Raw genomic sequence first — 17,299 nt, 5'->3', positions numbered from 1 at the left:
TTTTCATATGGTATTATGAATTTTTTTAATTTTTTTAGTGTCGACCGAGTCAAACGGTTCAACCAGTGACTCAGTGGTTGAACCATTGACTCATTGACCCAGTGCCTCGACCGAGTCGATCACCGGTCCGAGTCTGATAACAATGGTAAAATTAAACTCTTTTTACAAAGTACGTAGTTGGAGACAGAAAAAGGTTCACATTGTTTGTGTGCGTCACACCATGATGGCAGCAACAAGCAGAACCAACACCAAATCTCAGACTGAGAAAGCTTTTGTGAGTGTGAAGAAGGAAAGTGGTGCTGGACTTCTAACGAATCTTGTCAGTGGTATTGTTGGGAAAACACTTGTTTTGGAGCTAGTGAGCGAGGAGCTTGATCCTAGTAAGTTCAATTTCTTTGTTTACAAGTTATTATTAACCATTGTAGTTATGAAGTCAATTCACGTAAGCATGCTTTTTATTCAACAACGAAAAACGTAAGTATGCTCTTTTCTTAATGTCCCTTACCCTTTGTTTAATTTTTATAAATGTAGAATCGAACTTAGAGAGAATGACAAGAAAAGGCGATGCAAACAAGACACAGGAAAAAGTGAATGAGGTGCAGTACGAGGTTACATTTCAATTACCAGCATGCTTCGGAAATGTTGGTGCTGTTTTGGTTGAGAACGATTACCACAATGAAGTTTTTCTAAGAAAAATTGTCCTAGAAGGCTTTCCTGATGGGCCTGTGCACCTTACATGTGAGTCTTGGGTCCAGCCCAAACATGATAGTCCCATAAAGAGAGTCTTCTTCACTGACAAGGTCACAATCATGCCTATCTTATTTGTTGTCTCTTTACGTCAATTTTTTTGTATATTTTATCACAATATTTTATAATATCAAAATTTTACTCCAACATATATTTTTAAGTGACATTCAATCGACATATGTTTAGTGGCGGCAACGGACTGCCCATTAATTAACTGTATGTCTCGATTGAATCAATTGAATATCTACTAAAAAGCGAATTTTCAATTTTTATAACATAGATCTTCTTTTGGTTAATAGTCATATTTGCCAACGCAAACACCAAGTGGATTGAGAAGGTTGAGAGAAGAAGAGCTAGTGTTGCTAAGAGGGAATGGAGAAGGAGTGCGCAAAAGTTCAGACAGAATATATGACTATGATGTGTACAACGACCTTGGAGATCCTAATACTAATATTGACCTCAAAAGACCTATTCTTGGTGGCTCCAAACAGTTTCCATATCCAAGACGGTGTCGTACCGGCCGAAAGCACTCTGATGCAGGTCATATATATGTTGAAAATGAGTGCTGGACATACATTTTTCAATGAATAGCTACACGTTTTAGCGGCAGTTTTAACCGTAGTAGTTAATTAAAGTGCATCCACTGATTATGTAATTTATATTGTAATATACTAATATGCTTGTTAACTTTGTTATTTTACAGATCCGTTGTATGAAACGAGAAGTTCAAGTTTATATGTTCCTCGTGATGAGGCATTTGCGAAGATAAAGCAGACACAATTCAACACAACCACATTATCCTCAGGAGTAAGGGCAGTTTTAGAATCCTTTGATGCAATTCTCACGGACACAAATCTTGGATTTGAAAGCTTCGAAGACATAGACACACTTTACAAAGAAGGGCTTCATCTACCTCCTCTTAAAGGCAATGGGTTAAATTTGCTTCAAAGAGTCATTCCTCACTTGATCAAAGCTGCCAACGATAGCCAGAACCTTTTGCGCTTTGATACCCCTGAAGCAGTTCAAAGTAAGCACATTTATAATGACATGTGATTAAGTTCTTGTATATTGCCTTACTTACTTTATAACTTATTTGAGTCTAATAACCATATGCTAAGCTCTGGTGTAATAGTTGTTTATATCATCTCTTAATCATGAGGTCAGAGGTTTAATCCTCACCAAATGAAGTACATTTTGTGGCAACCGGCTTTGTATGAGCATCGGCCATGAGAGGATCAATGACCATTGTTGGCGGTGGCCGGTGGATACCATTGTTTGAAGAAGATAAATATTATTCCAGTCTAATATACTTGACTATAGATATCTATAGATACCCCGCAAAATGCAAATATTTTCCATCACTAAATGATTGTGAGTTTTGAAATTGTAGGAGACAAATTCTTTTGGTTATCAGATGAGGAATTTGCAAGGGAGACTTTGGCTGGTGTTAACCCATATGGCATCCAATTAGTCAAGGTAAGAGTTCTTGATTATACATACTTGGTTTAAGAATTACTTTCATAGTCTCATCTATGATCAAGAAGTTTAAAATGTTTCCTCTCTGTATTTTCTTTATATAGGAATGGCCTTTGAGAAGTAAACTAGACCCTCAAATCTATGGTCCACAAGAATCTGTCATCACTGATGAAGTCATTGAGTCCCAAATAATTGGTTATTCCACAGTTGAAGAGGTACCAAACAATATATAATGACTTAATTGAATAATGATCTATGATGATTAAAAATGGTTAAATCTAAACTGCAGGTTATTAAAGAGAAGAAATTGTTTATGCTAGACTACCATGATTTATTCTTACCATATGTAAGCAAAGTGAGAAAGATTGAGGGAACCACACTCTATGGATCACGAACATTGTTCTTTCTCACCAAAGAAGGCACATTGAAGCCACTAGCTATTGAGCTCACTAGACCAGCCATGGATGGTAAGCCACAGTGGAAGGAAGTCTTCACACCTGCTCCTCATTCCACTGGTCTTTGGCTTTGGAGGTTTGCCAAGACTCATGTTCTTGCCCATGATTCTGGCTATCATGAACTTATAAGCCATTGGTTAGTTCAATCATATTATTCTCTTTTCCCATGTATTGATTTAGGTTCCGAGTAGTCATAACAATCCAAAACTCATATATGATGGTAATTTGAGTTGTTCAAATAACTCATGTGTTTCAAGATCGGACAACTGCTAAGTTTAATATCTAAATCGTATGTTCTTGATTGATCGACCAAGTCTTTAATTCTAGAGAATCCAAATTCCATGAATTTAAGATATGATTAATTATTCTAACAAGTAGTTGGTGTGGGAAGTTTTGTGAGTCTTAACTAGGGGTACTAGTTGTTTTACATTTAAATCATCAATTTATCAATTTTTGCAGGTTAAGGACTCATTGTGTTATAGAACCCTTTGTCATTGCAACAAATAGGCAACTTAGTGCCATGCACCCAATCTACAAGTTATTGAATCCACATATGAGATATACTATGGAGATCAATGCCCTTGGCCGCGAAGTGCTTATTAACGCAAATGGGGTCATTGAAACCACATTCTTTACCAGAAAATATTCAATGGAATTAAGCTCTGTCGCATATGATCAACTTTGGCAATTTGATTTGCAATCACTTCCTAATGATCTTATTCACAGGTAAAGTTTGCAAAGGGGCATGCCTTTAGGTTTTGTTTGTGTTTCCTTCTTGTTTTAAACATGTTAATTAAACATTCACTTGATGGAGTATTTAAATTGTTTCTTTCAGAGGAATGGCTGTTGAAGATCCTAATGCTCCTCATGGCCTAAAGCTAACAATTGAAGACTACCCTTTTGCCAATGATGGTCTCATTGTATGGGATGCCATTAAACAATGGGTCACAGATTATGTCAACCATTACTATCCGAGCTTTGATGTCATAGAATCTGACCACGAGCTCCAATCATGGTGGACAGAAATTCGAATGGTTGGTCATGGAGACAAATATGAAGAACCGTGGTGGCCAAATCTTAAAACACCAAAAGACCTTATTGACATCGTCGCCACAGTAGCATGGGTAGCCTCTGCTCATCATGCAGCTACAAACTTTGCCCAATATGCTTATGGAGGCTATTTCCCTAATCGACCCACAATTGCTAGAAACAAAATGCCTACAGAAGACCCTACTAAGGAAGAGTGGGAGAAGTTTTTAAATAAGCCTGAACAAACCCTTTTGGAGTGTTTCCCATCACAGATCCAAGCAACTTTAGTGATGGTCATCTTGAACTTGTTATCATATCATTCACCAGATGAAGAGTACCTGGGGCAATACATGGAGCCATCATGGGCTGAGAATCCAACTATAAAGGAAGCCTTCGGAAGGTTTAGTGGGAGACTGAAGGAGATTGAAGGTATTATAGACTCAAGGAATGCAAATAGCAATTTGAAGAATAGGCATGGAGCTGGGATGATTCCTTATGAGCTAATGAAACCACTTTCAAAGCCTGGAGTCACTGGAAAAGGTGTTCCATATAGCATAACCATTTAAAGATTGGTTACTTTGATTAGAATGGGTTGATTAATAAATTCTTCGAAGGGTGATATGTTTAGCAAGGTTTTATATATAAAGTTCATATTCATACTTATAAATTTGTTATATCCCACATGTTTATGATCATGTATTAATTGCATTGCTACATGGGTCTTGTATCAATTTGTTTATCGTTTAACAAGGAATAAACATATAGTTTCTTTTGAAAAGAAGTTTCTTCTCTCACCTAATTACTTCATGAAGGTAGTATGATTTTTTTGCGCAAGGTTGTCATTAGATGAACTTGACTAGTACTGTGGGGAAATTTTTTCGCAAGGTTGTCATTGCTTCAAATCACGTAAGTGTGCTTTTTATTCAACAACAAAAAGCAACAATTTGGGTTTGACCCACTGACCCGGTTTACTTGTACAGGGAATAGTTACTTTGTTGTTCTGTATGATAATGTTAGGTTTATGTCCTTTGTGCTATCAAGGGAATTGAAGGTTGCCATTGGAATTAGAAAAGCTCAAGACAACTCTTCCTTTTTGTCTCTCTCCCATTGTCTCCATGCGCTAATCATCTGCCTGTGGCAAATCATCTTCACCATTTCTGAGGTAAAAAATTCAGACATATTCGGTTTCTTTTTTACCCCTTTAGATTATAAAACTAGATGAAGTACCTGGTTCAAGAATGCACATTGGTGGAAGATTCAGTGAGAGTTTCACACAAAAATCGAAAAGTTCAATCAGAATCATTAAAAAAGGGTAGAAATAAAATAAAAATAAAAATTGATAAAGTAAATATGTGTGGTGAAAATTTTAATATAAACAATAAATGTATTCGAGTTACAACAACCTTTCCCAGTTATTGTTTCACTTTAAGTAATTAGACAAAGTGCAAGAAGTTTCAGCAATGAACAACAATGAAATCTATAACAAAAAATGAGCAACAACATAAAATGCAGTAGAGAAGTTTGATCAGCAAAGAAGGATGAAAGACAGCAAAAGAAAGAGAGAACCTGAAACTTGAAGGTTTGACTAAATGGAAGAATCAAAGAGGATCAGGACACCAATGCAAAACAGTGATGGAAAGCATACTTCAGCTTCACAATTTGAAGAGATATTATTTCATTCTCAAATCTTAGGGATAAGGCTTTTGTGCTTCAATATGTTCAGTTATTTACTCAATCATTGGAGTTTTATGAAAATATATAGGGAAAGGTTTGGAAGATACCAAGAAGTTTGTATTCAAGCTCCGAGTCAAGAGGAGAATGAAAACCATATAGAAAAAAAAAGGTTTGGAAGATACCAAGAAGTTTGTATTCTTGTCAAACAAATTATAATATTGAAAAAAAGAGTTGAAGTATGGTATTAGGAAAGAAATGGATCCGGATCCTCTCCAGCCCAAAATCATGTCCAACCTCTACGGCTCATTTATAGCCATAGATCAAAATAATTAATGGTTGAGATGTGTTAAGGTGAAAAAGTAATTTAAACACTAATTTTTTTTTCGGAGTAGTATACATTGCTGGACCCTCCAGCGGCTGGAGAGGATCCAAATCCTTAGGAAATGAGTTCCTTCCACATGGAAGCAAGAGAGAATATACTTCACGACTGTGGTCCATCTTATTTGACATTGTTTTATAGCATAATAGTCTAGAGGTATTTTTCTTCCTTCCAAATATCCTTAACGGATAGGGAAACAGTTATGGGAACATTCACATTATATTAAGAGACTCAAATTGAAACTTTACTATTGTTTGGTTGGAGGGGAATGGAGGGGAGGGGAGGGATTTTTTCTAACTTGTTTTGTTTGGTTCAATTTATAGGAGGGAGGGGAGGGGAGGGGAATGGAGTGGACCAAAATCCCTCCTAACTCAGTTTTGTCTCCCCTCCAAAAGTGGGGGATTAGGAGGGGAAACATTTATTGGACAAAAATACCCTCCCTTCCAAATTAAAAACAGTGTCTGCTACCAAAACTCAGTAAAGACAACAACAAAGGAACCCAAAAAGTGCCAAACTGCCAATTCCTTATTTACTCTCTTCGATCTTGCTCTTCGAAATCGATTGGGGATCCCACCGATTGAATTATTATTATAATCGTAGCAGGTTGGGACAAATTATTTGGACAGTGCTGAAGCCATTGTCTCGTCCCTTTTAGTGTCTTATTATACGTAAAGAAATTTGTTCTATAAATCAAATCCTTCATTCCAAATTACCTTTGATTCTAAAGGTACAAATGAAACGAAGACAGTTGGAGGTGGGGTTGAGAGCATTCGGGTTTTGGGATAAATTTTCCATTGGACCAACAAAAAAAAAACGGTGAAGATGATCTCAAACAAAAAGGGTGTAAAAGGTAATATGTTTTAATACCCCTCCCCTCCCCTCCTTAACCAAATAAAAAATGAGTTATTTCCCCTCCCCTCCCCTCCTCTTAACCAAACACAAAATCATTTAAAGTCCCTCCCCTCCCCTCCCCTCCCCTCCATTGAACCAAACAGTAAGGGAAATCAAACATAACTTATAAATGGTGCAAAATATTGGTCTTACTCATATAAAAAAAAATAGACAGTTTCTTTTCTTTGAAGGAAAATATGAACAGTTTCTTCCTTCACTTGTTACTACTCAAGATATATTATTTTGTTATTATGAGACGTAATTAGCTAGTAAACTCTTGTGAATTAGAAATCTGCAATTTAATCCCCATCCGCGATTAACTTATGCAGCTCCTCTACCCCTCTTTACTCTAACAAGATAACTCCCTCCACCCATGTGGTCTCACAACCAAGCTACTTAGCCAATGTCTTCAATTTTGGTTAGACCATCCCATCAGCCACACCAAATGTAAGCCCCTCCACCACCACCACTCTTACCTCCATCCCATGTTCACCTCTCATGGCATCAGTGCAAACAGATTTCCAAACACACCCTAACTCCTACTTACATTCCTGATAGACTGACCTTAACTGCTTTTTCAATATCCGAATTCCATAAGCCATATAGCAAAGACTTCCCTCATATAACCCATACAGAAGATGACACAGTGACCACTACTCCCACTATGAGAGAAATATGCCAAACTCATGTTCCTGACCATATATTGCAGTGGAAACTTCAATTTCAAAATCCTTCCTTTTTTTTCTTTTTTCCCCTGCATCACTCTCCCCCTAACTGCCATTCTTTACAATTGGCTATAGCCAGAGAATTTGATAGTTTGAACTTTACTATCACTATTCTTCATGGTTCATATCACCTATATAATTTAGGAAACATAGGCACACAAATACACAATTTTTTTTTGAAAGTTATGTCAATGCATTAAACCAAAGAAGGCAAATAAGCCATTACATCCGAGTTCACCAAATGAACCGCTGCCGGCAGAACTTCCTATACAATTCTATCAGTAAAGAATTAAACATCATAAAAGCCATGAAACCAACAACATTGAAGCACACCTGGGATTATACCATATTCATCAAACACCATCACAACTCAGAAACATCACACCACAAATATGAAACCAATATCTCAGAATATGTATGCAAAACGACGAACGAACGAAACCAATTGTATACTAACAATGGTTAACAGTAAATTTTTTATGCTACTTCATTGAACAAGAAATCCATTCAATCAATATTCAATACAAATTTCTATCAACTCATTCTAATCCATGTTCAAACAGAAGCATAATCTCTTGCTCCTAATCCAACATTCAACATAGCTAGATCAAAACAACAATAACAAAAAGAGATTAGAACAAAAGAGGATCAGAATCAAAACCAGAGCTTAAGAATTCAATCAAGGTCCTTCACGATCTTAATCCCCATGCTACTGGCAGTTCCGATGATCGACTTGGAGAGAGACTCGAGCGGCATGTTGTGGAGGTGAGCGTCGTTGGTCTGCTTCAGCTTCGCGATCTCGTACACGTGGCGGAGGGAGACCGTGGAGGCGGTCACGTGACCGGGGCGGCCGCTACCGGATTCGACGCCGGCGGCTTTCTTGAGGTACCAGGCGACGGAGGGTGATTTGACGGTGAACTCGAAGGTGTTGTCCTTGTAGGCGGTGATGGAAACCGCCATGGGAGTGTCGGGCTTGAACTTCTGGGTACGCGCGTTGAAGTCCTTGCAGAATGCCATCAGGTTTAGCCGGTACTGACCCAGCGCCGGTCCGACTGGTGGCGCCGGACGTGCGCCTCCCGCCGGCACCGTCAGCCGGATCGTTGCTGCCACCGCTTTCGGAATGCTCATCGTGGTGGCTGGGATTTTGGAGCGAGAAACCACTCAACACAGTCGTCAGGTGAGGGTTTATGGTTGCTTCCCTGGATTGGGCCGGCCCAACAAATAGGCCCAAATTTACTTAACAACTTTTTGTTGACTCATTGAATCGATAACCATCTTTCACCTAAATAACTAGAGGCGTCTTGACTCATTGAATCGATAATCATCTTTTGACTAACCTAGCCTCGTATGTCCCTCATGACCAACATGGGGTACATGAACTCTGATCCTACTATTCAGGAATCTTGGTAGATTGAAAAACATACTCGTAAAGCAAAGGAAAAAGATATAAGTACTCTCTTTGAGATATCTCATTTTGGGAGGCACGCACATTTAAATCATTCCTTTTTTTAATGTTGAACTCAACTGAACTCAAATAAGTTTAAATAATCTTTTCCACATTTTGTGTATTGAGAATCGAGATTATCGAATTACAAATTCTCATGTGGTCAATGTAACCTCAAACGGAAAAAGCAAACACAACCAATAGGCTATATGGAGAGATCTTGTTTAGCATCCAAATTGTTATAGTCAATTGGATTGATCAAGTTACAGATAATGTGACATATTTAGTAACTTCTATTAATGAGTGGATAAATTAAGTGGCGAAACCAAGGGGGTGACCAGGTACTGTCATAATCACCCCCCAAATTATCAATCCTTTTAATTTTTGTGTATAGAGTAACGGTAGGTCCCTTTCATTTTTCACTTTTCATTTCTTTCTACTCGTACAAGAAACTTTAGTGTGATTAGTACTTATAGTTTTTGCTTTTTGGCTTCCTAGATCACTCTACTTTGGAAAATGTGTGGTCAAATTATGAAGGCAATTAAAGAGAGAAATTGATTATTCTTCTTTCTATTACATGTCTTATACTAGTTTTTTCCCTCAATTTAGTGCGTTTTTCACAGGAAAACTAGATCGTGTCCCATTTTTCATAGCTTCAAGTTTTATATTTGTTTAACTAGTTATTTGTATTTAAAGAAATTTGGTTGAGCTTATAAGTTAAAATATGAATTATTTTGATAAGTATGTTTTTAGAGGAGAGAGAGAGAAAATAATTCGAGAATCGAAACTCATTGCTCATCATTCATTGTCGGCGAGAAGTACAATTTTGACTTTGTGATCGCTTGGGTCCCCCTTAAGCTAAATACCATTCATATACTTTAGATACAACTTTTATTACTTAGAAATTTCTTTATTGCGTGAATCACTGAATTAAAATACAATGGCTATACTGAAACAGCACGATACTATTTATCAGACAGTAAGAACGAAATAACTGTAGAAGGGCCATGACCAATCATGAAGAACATGCTTATTACGTAAAATCCAAAGAAGCTAATTTTTCGGCACATGAATTAGCCTCTAGCCTAATATGATGGTAAGATACACGCACCAACAAGTAGAAACATTAATAATCTCAGCCAAAACTGCATCAAAGTAAGAATATACAGAAGGAGACTCTAAGCATCTAAGTGAGAGTACAGAAGGGAACTCTATCTCAACTCCAATATCCTAGAAACGTGAAGAATCACTCTCACAAATAACATGAATAGAATAATTGAATTCACACTATTTTTAATTGTCAAGTATGCAACCATGGATAAATGTATAATAGTATGAATTCAAATGTACTATTTGTCTTATATTTATTGCCTTTGTGTCATTTACACTATATTGGTTATTAATTTCTGAAAATGAATAATAAGAAGTGAGCTGCAAAGGAAGCTCATGCACTTGACAGATCCCACCACAAAACACACAAGCTGAACTCAGATCCCACTTTGATAAAAGTGAAAGCGGTTTGGTCTAAACCAACGCTGACCGTTCAAACTAAATCCAACGGCTCACATCACGCGTGTCTACTTATGTCACATTGAATCTGTGTGACACGCACGCACTCACACTCCCTCCCTCTCTTTCTCTCTCTTCTCTGCAATTCCCGCCGGTGCTCAAACCCTAACACCGTCGTTTCGTCCCCGTCCACCACCGTTTGAGGGGGAATTTGATTTTCTCCGATCATTCTTCCCTGAAATTGGAAGATTCGTGAATCAATTTCTCGTCAGCTTCTGGTAATTTATGTAAGTTAGAGATTCCAATTTTCGATTTTAATTTGCTCAGAATCACCTGGTCAATGAATTCCGTAAATGTTTCTGTGATTAATTTTAAAGTTTCAATCTTGCTCATTTTTTGCAGGTCTTAATCTTATGCACTTTGTTGATTTTTATAGATTTTATTTTTGTGCAATTGATGAGTTTTTGATTACTTTATTGTGAAGCTTTTGGATTTCTACAACTTTTGGATTGTCATGATTAATTGAGTACTAAAATTTTAGTTATTGTTTTAGTTAGCTTACACTTACTTGACATGGCAGCCTTATGTTATTGCATAATTTGAGTGTTACTGTTATATGAGTCCCTGTTGGCTTTGAATTGTAATTTAAACCCATTTGGTGATTTCAAGATTAGGTTCTAACTTATAATCAGACAGAATAATTTGATGTTACTTCCTAAAAGCTTAATTGGGTAAATTTTAACCTGAACAAGCTTACATTTGGTAAATTAGTGGTTTGTTTTCTTTGTTTTGCTCCATTTCGTTATCGAGATTATAAAACCATAAAATGATTTGATTTGTGCTATGAAAGTGATTGTGGCATCTATTATGATCTATTAAATCTGGAGCGCGATATGTAGCGTTGCTTGCCACGTGTCTTTTGCTTCGGGTGCCGCATTAGAGAACTTCGAGATCTTTCATCTTCCACAATTGTAAACACAATAACTTCCATTATAAATAAGATTTATGGCTTATAGGTAAATATAAAATACATAATAAATCACTTTAAATTTTTATAAAAATATAATTATGTATATTTCATTTATTACGACAATAAGTAAATTTTATAATTATTTCTATGTGTGGTGAAGTTACTTTTACATAATCTCTTAGCAATGTTATAAAGTAATTTACCTGCCTGCACGTCGCATTGCACGGGTCATATTCTAGTTTATGTAAATTTGAGCAGCATTCGGAGTCTGGAGGTCATTTTTTAATCTACTTCAACTGCAGTTTTTTAATTTGCAATTTACTTGGAGCACAGGCAACTTAAATGACACCTGCTTTCTATTTGATAGGGTTAAAAACATTAAGCTCATGGTCAGTACATTCTCCAATGACTTAAGCACACAATAACATAGCAGTAGAAATTGTTTCAAATGGATGTTCAAGTGATAAATGTGGAAGAAGGGAACGGTCATCAAGCTAAGGCTGATGATGGAGATGCAGAACCAAGTGACGGGGAAATTAATAATGCTGAAAACTCTGGATCTGGATCTCAGGTTGAGGATGGAATTTCTGAGCCGTTTGTGGGTATGGAATTTGATTCTGAAGTTGTTGCTAAGACTTTCTATGAAGAGTATGCTAGACGCATGGGTTTCTGCTCTAAGATTGGCCCATGTAATCGCTCTAGAACTGATGGGTCAAATATGTATCGGGAGTTTGTGTGTAACAGGGAAGGTTTGAAAAAAAGAAATAATGACAGTTGTGATGCCATGATTAGGATTGAGCTAAAGAGTCAAAATAAATGGGTTGTAACAAAATTTGTGAAGGAGCATAGTCATTCCGTGGTGAGCTCCAGTAAGGCACTCAACCGTCAGCCTCGTAAGCATTTTTCTAGTGTTGGTAGGACAATGCCTGAAACTTACCAAGGAGTGGGACTTGTTCCAAGTGGTGTTATGTATGTGTCTATGGATGGGAATCGCATTTCGAACCAGAATACTCGTGGGATGCTGAATACTCATGCTGCTGCCGCTGCTGAACCCAGTCACCCAATTAAAAATTCCACATCAATGAATTATACAGTTAGGCCACCTTTTCAAAACAGGACACTCGGGAGGGATGCTCATAATCTACTGGAGTATTTTAAGAAAATGCAGGCGGAGAACCCTGGTTTCTTCTATGCTATACAACTTGATGAAGAGAATCGTATGTCTAATGTCTTTTGGGCAGATGCAAGATCAAGGACAGCTTATAGTCATTTTGGTGATGCAGTCCATCTGGACACAATGTACAGAGTAAATCAATACAGAGTGCCATTTGCTCCTTTTACTGGAATAAACCATCATGGCCAAATGGTCTTGTTTGGTTGTGCACTTCTCTTGGATGATTCCGAGGCATCTTTTTTGTGGCTCTTTAAGACATTTCTTACAGCAATGAATGATCGTCAACCTGTCTCTATAATTACTGGTCAAGACAAGGCCATTCAGGCAGCAGTTTCACAAGTTTTCCCTCAAGCTCGACACTGCATTAACAAGTGGGATGTCTTGAGAGAAGGCCAAGAAAAGTTGGGCCATGTATGTCTTGCGCATCCGAACTTTCAGGCTGAACTTTATAACTGTATTAACCTGACAGAAACCATTGAAGAGTTTGAGTCATCTTGGAATTCTATCCTTGATAAATATGACCTCAGGAGAAATGATTGGCTTCAGTCACTGTATACTGCTCGTGCGCAATGGGTTCCGTCATACTTCCGTGATTCATTTTTTGCTAGAGTATCTCCTAATCAAGGACTTGATGTATCTTTTTTTGATGGTTATGTCAACCAACAGACGACATTGCCATTGTTCTTTAGGCAGTATGAAAGAGCTTTGGAGAGCTGGATTGAAAAGGAGATAGAAGCAGATTTTGAGACGATTTGCACAACACCAGTTTTGAAGACACCTTCACCTATGGAGAAACAGGCTGCCAACCTTTATACAAGAAAAATATTTTCAAAATTTCAGGAGGAACTAGTTGAAACTTTTGTTTATACTGCAAATATAATTGAAGGAGATGGGGAAAATAGCACTTTCAGGGTTGCAAAATTTGAGGATGACCAAAAGTCATATAGTGTCACATTAAACCATTCTGAGTTGAGAGCTAACTGTAGTTGCCAAATGTTTGAGTATTCAGGCATTCTTTGCAGGCATGTCTTAACTGTTTTCACCGTAACAAATGTACTTACATTACCATCCCATTACATCTTAAAACGTTGGACAAGAAATGCAAAAAGTAGTGCCGGATCAGATGAGCGTGCTGGGGAATCACATGAACAAGAGTCTCTGTCATCGAGGTATAATAGTTTATGTCGGGAAGCCATCAGATATGCTGAGGAAGGGGCAGTAACTGTGGAAACTTATAATGCTGCAATTAGTTGTCTTAGAGACAGTGGAAAGAAGGTTACTGCTATGAAAAGAAGTGTTGCCAAAGTTTCACCTAATAATCAGGTCAGTTGGGCTGCTTATGATGACAAGAAATCAACTTCGGATACAACTCCTCTGTTGTGGCCCCGGCAAGATGAAGTAACAAGAAGGTTTAATCTTAATGATGCTGGCGGTCCTGCTCAATCAGTTGCTGATCTAAATTTGCCACGAATGGCCCCGGTGTCCGTTCACCGAGATGATGGTCCATCTGGAAACACGGTACTTGAAAAAAATAACATTTAGTTTTTTTGTTTCAGTTGTTTAATTAATTTCTTAGGATTCCATGTCATTGATGTGTTCCTTGAGTTCTTCCATGTAGGTGGTTCTTCCATGCCTAAAATCAATGACATGGGTAATGGAGAACAAAAACGCAAGTCCAGAAAAAAGAGTAGCTGTTATAAATCTGAAGGTATGCTCAATTGCTCATATTAACATCAAACAAGGAAAGGCAAATTATAATATTCTTCATTTGTTTAAACTTTTAAGTTCGTTGAGATATCAGTACTTCATTTGCTTGGGTATATATTCTGTAGCCTTTAATTTGGAAAAGAAAATTGCTATCCCCCTCATAACATATTTTGTAACCAGTGGCAAGATTTAGCCCCTTAACATATTTCAATATAATATTGCAGTTGCAAGATTATAGCAGAACTCCGTCAACTGAATCTGAGGTTAAATTTCAGCTTTCCAGAGTTTCTTTGGAACCAATGTTGAAGTCTATGGCTTACATCAGTGAACAGCTCTCAATACCAGCTAATAAGGTTGCTGTAATAAATCTCAAGGTATGTAATTTTATTTTATAGACTTATCATTCTCGTATATTTAATATTTATAAGTTCTGTTGCACTAGTTAAACATCTGTGGTCATATTTTCTTCCTAGTAAATTGCTGTAGGGGTTAAGTAAGATGCACATTTGTTGATTTTCAATTTATGTGGAGTCCCTTTTGATTGCTATTGATTCAGTGACTAAGGAAGATAATTCATGAGGAGTCCCTTTTGCTTCAGAAACTTACTTAAAAGGGCCTAGCTTCAAGAGAATGAGGAGGAAGAGACCTATACTCCTATAGTGATAGTAATGAACATGATAAAAAGGAAGTCTCGGATCTAGAAGAACAGGATAATCGGTGGTTCCTATTTAGGAAACTTTTATTTGAACTTTCATGTTTCTAGGCAGTGTAGTTTAAGTCGGTGGACGGAGATGGAGACTGAGGGGTTTATTTTCTGCAGTCATCAACCTTCCACGGATAAGGATTTTTTTTTTTACCTTGGTCAATTTGTTCCGGCGAATTGTTTTTCTTGATCAATGGAGTGAGCCACCCCAATTAGTCCAAGACCCATATCAATCCACCTGAGTAACTTGCTGACCTGCCCATCAGTTTTTGTTAGCGTGGGCTCTTTGGGCCGGAACTCACTGACGAGCATGCCGAAGATCTTTGTCAATTTGGTTCTATATCTTTTACAACATTGTACAGCTTAAGATTCACAATTTGGAAATAAGTCTCCTAATTCCAATACATATGTTTGGCGACTATAAATAATAGTAATGTTAGTTCTCACTGACAAGCGCTTCCTTTACAGACATGTATTTGGTGACTATAAATAGATGCTGGAACTTTTAATTAATTGTATTTATATCACCTCTCTTGTAGTATATGTCTCAATTTTTTCTTGAAAGGTTTCTTTGATTCTGTCTCTTTACTTTGACATTGTTAAATGAAATCCTTGTCAATCTTTCAGCTTGAAGATACTGAGAGAACTTCTGGCGAGTCTGAAGTAAAGTTTCAGGTGTCAAGGGATACATTGGGTGCTATGCTGCGATCAATGGCCTACATTCGTGAGCAACTATCTTCTATGGCCTACATCCGTGAGCAACTATCTACTGCTGTAAGTGCCTCTGTTATCTCATGTACATTGTACATGATGCATGGGTTATTGAATAACTGTAACCTATGTGAGGTTTCTTTTTCTTTTGTAATTTTTCTGCGTGATAGATAATTCTTCTTCAACTACCTAGTCCAAACATGCATAATGGGTATTGTAAAATTCTGCTTATATCCATCCAAAGTGTAGATTTGAGAACTTCATTACATGTTCAATGCTTTTATAGTTAGAAGAAAAGAAGTGTTTACACTTTATTAAAAAGAAGAAAAAGGTACAACCGATGATATGCAATATGCTGTTTTCCTTGAATCTTGTTTTTACTTCAGCGCAAAGAAATCAAGCTCATGAATCATCAATAAAATAAATCTTTCTAATCCTTTTGGATGTCTGATATAGATCCTTGAACAAAACTATGTGTAGAGCACAACAAAAGAGGCCATGACATTTTACATTCCAATTAAATACCCTGAAGGGCAATAGCATCTCAATTACAGTTTTGCTCTTCTTCTGTCAATGCTTCTCAAGTTATTTATAATAATTTCTGATATCTGGGCCTTAAAAATGCCAATCAAACTAATAAAAAAATGTGTATCATTGGAATGGATTGCTTTCTTTGTTGATATTAATGTCTATGTAATTGTTAAAATTTGGCAGGGCAATTCACAGTCAGAACCTCAATTGAAAAAGCAAAGGAAGTAAAGCGGCAAATGTTCATTTCATTCCCAGGTGGATGTGGCTGCATATCTTATTGATCGAAGTGTGATGACTACTCAACACAAAAGTGGCTTAGAAATTGTAGTATTTGTTTTAGGGTGGGGGGTTAGCTTCTATTTCAAAGGCTGTTATGTAACTTGTACATGTATTATATATATCCCAGGCAGCAGCTTCGTTTTATACGAAGCCGATCGACTCCCCTTAATCCTACAAAAGCATAGGAATTGGTTAAGAACTTGGCCCAAAGAAAGGAGAATAGGGTCTATGAATAGGGAATAAGAATGAAATTTCTAGTAAAAAAAGTCATAAACATGATACATTGGCTGGGAGTTAATTTTCAGTGCAAACAATCAACGTTCAAATATGATCGCATAACAAACTGATGAAACTTCTGATTTAGGACTAACCTGTTGAATTGGGTGACGTTATTTGAAGCTTGGGTTATGTTCATGCAGTATTTCATGGCAGGTTGAATGACTGTAACAGCCCTAGAATACTAACTTGAAGATGACCCTCTTATAATAAACCATTGTGTGACGTTTGCGTTTTCTCCTAAATGAGTATTAAATCATTTCATTATTAATTCAAATTGATTATTGCCTTAATTATCTTTCATTCAATGGCTTTAGGATTTATTGCCATTATTAAGGCTCTATGGTCTGCAATAATTTCTCATGATGATCGGCCAAATTGAAGAGGAAAACACAAGTCCGGAAGGCACCCATATTTTTTTTATAGGGGTGGATTATCATGCATGTACAAAACTCATTGGACATCTCTTACCACTTAGTGTGTTGGCCGTGAGATGAGAGATTAATTTCAGCCGTGGGATATCTTAGTTCAAGAAAGAAAGAAAAAGGAATGCCCAGTAACTGAGATATTAAGTGCTTTTCCAGGCTATACTTCAAGCATTATTTAAGTAATCAATGGG

The 17,299-nt window shown here is 37.1% G+C and overlaps 3 protein-coding genes across 4 annotated transcripts; 2 read left to right on the top strand and 1 right to left on the bottom strand.

The window, feature by feature from the left end:
* The first annotated feature begins 220 nt into the window (after positions 1 to 220).
* On the top strand, positions 221 to 4,280 carry LOC130723991 (linoleate 13S-lipoxygenase 2-1, chloroplastic-like). The gene is made up of 9 exons (XM_057575146.1): positions 221 to 380; positions 532 to 800; positions 1,047 to 1,287; positions 1,451 to 1,774; positions 2,138 to 2,223; positions 2,328 to 2,438; positions 2,513 to 2,814; positions 3,138 to 3,404; positions 3,514 to 4,280. Exons 1-9 carry the CDS (start codon positions 221 to 223, stop codon positions 4,271 to 4,273), a joined length of 2,520 nt encoding a protein of 839 aa, XP_057431129.1. The 3' UTR covers positions 4,274 to 4,280.
* A 3,558-nt stretch (positions 4,281 to 7,838) lies between these two features.
* On the bottom strand, positions 7,839 to 8,548 carry LOC130726741 (uncharacterized). The gene has a single exon (XM_057578043.1). The coding sequence runs from the start codon at positions 8,502 to 8,504 to the stop codon at positions 8,052 to 8,054; it is 453 nt and encodes a 150-aa protein (XP_057434026.1). The 5' UTR covers positions 8,505 to 8,548; the 3' UTR covers positions 7,839 to 8,051.
* A 1,734-nt stretch (positions 8,549 to 10,282) lies between these two features.
* LOC130725843 (protein FAR1-RELATED SEQUENCE 3) lies at positions 10,283 to 16,772 on the top strand. 2 transcript variants are annotated; one of them, XM_057577033.1, is made up of 6 exons: positions 10,283 to 10,607; positions 11,667 to 13,991; positions 14,092 to 14,181; positions 14,405 to 14,554; positions 15,511 to 15,657; positions 16,309 to 16,772. In XM_057577033.1, the coding sequence occupies exons 2-6, from the start codon at positions 11,748 to 11,750 to the stop codon at positions 16,351 to 16,353; spliced, it is 2,676 nt and encodes an 891-aa protein (XP_057433016.1). In that variant the 5' UTR covers positions 10,283 to 10,607; positions 11,667 to 11,747; the 3' UTR covers positions 16,354 to 16,772. The 2 variants fall into 2 exon arrangements, with proteins under 2 accessions (XP_057433016.1, XP_057433015.1); XM_057577032.1 differs by having other exon boundaries at positions 10,283 to 10,616.
* Positions 16,773 to 17,299: the final 527 nt, after the last annotated feature.

This window comes from Lotus japonicus, chromosome 6 (genome assembly GCF_012489685.1).
Source record: "Lotus japonicus ecotype B-129 chromosome 6, LjGifu_v1.2".
In the NCBI taxonomy this organism is placed as follows: domain Eukaryota; kingdom Viridiplantae; phylum Streptophyta; class Magnoliopsida; order Fabales; family Fabaceae; genus Lotus; species Lotus japonicus.
The sequence above is the reverse complement of the archived record's forward strand: the minus strand, read 5'-3'. Positions and strand labels throughout refer to the sequence as shown.

Excerpts from the sequence above, each read along its gene's own strand:
- LOC130723991 (XM_057575146.1), top strand. The coding sequence starts at position 221 with ATGATGGCAGCAACAAGCAGAACCAACACCAAATCTCAGACTGAGAAA. Across the intron at positions 381-531 it reads GAGCGAGGAGCTTGATCCTA|AATCGAACTTAGAGAGAATG; the intron begins GTAAGTTCAATT and ends TTATAAATGTAG. Across the intron at positions 801-1,046 it reads GAGTCTTCTTCACTGACAAG|TCATATTTGCCAACGCAAAC; the intron begins GTCACAATCATG and ends TTTGGTTAATAG.
- LOC130726741 (XM_057578043.1), bottom strand. The coding sequence starts at position 8,504 with ATGAGCATTCCGAAAGCGGTGGCAGCAACGATCCGGCTGACGGTGCCG.
- LOC130725843 (XM_057577033.1), top strand. The coding sequence starts at position 11,748 with ATGGATGTTCAAGTGATAAATGTGGAAGAAGGGAACGGTCATCAAGCT. Across the intron at positions 14,182-14,404 it reads TAGCTGTTATAAATCTGAAG|TTGCAAGATTATAGCAGAAC; the intron begins GTATGCTCAATT and ends ATAATATTGCAG. Across the intron at positions 14,555-15,510 it reads TTGCTGTAATAAATCTCAAG|CTTGAAGATACTGAGAGAAC; the intron begins GTATGTAATTTT and ends TCAATCTTTCAG.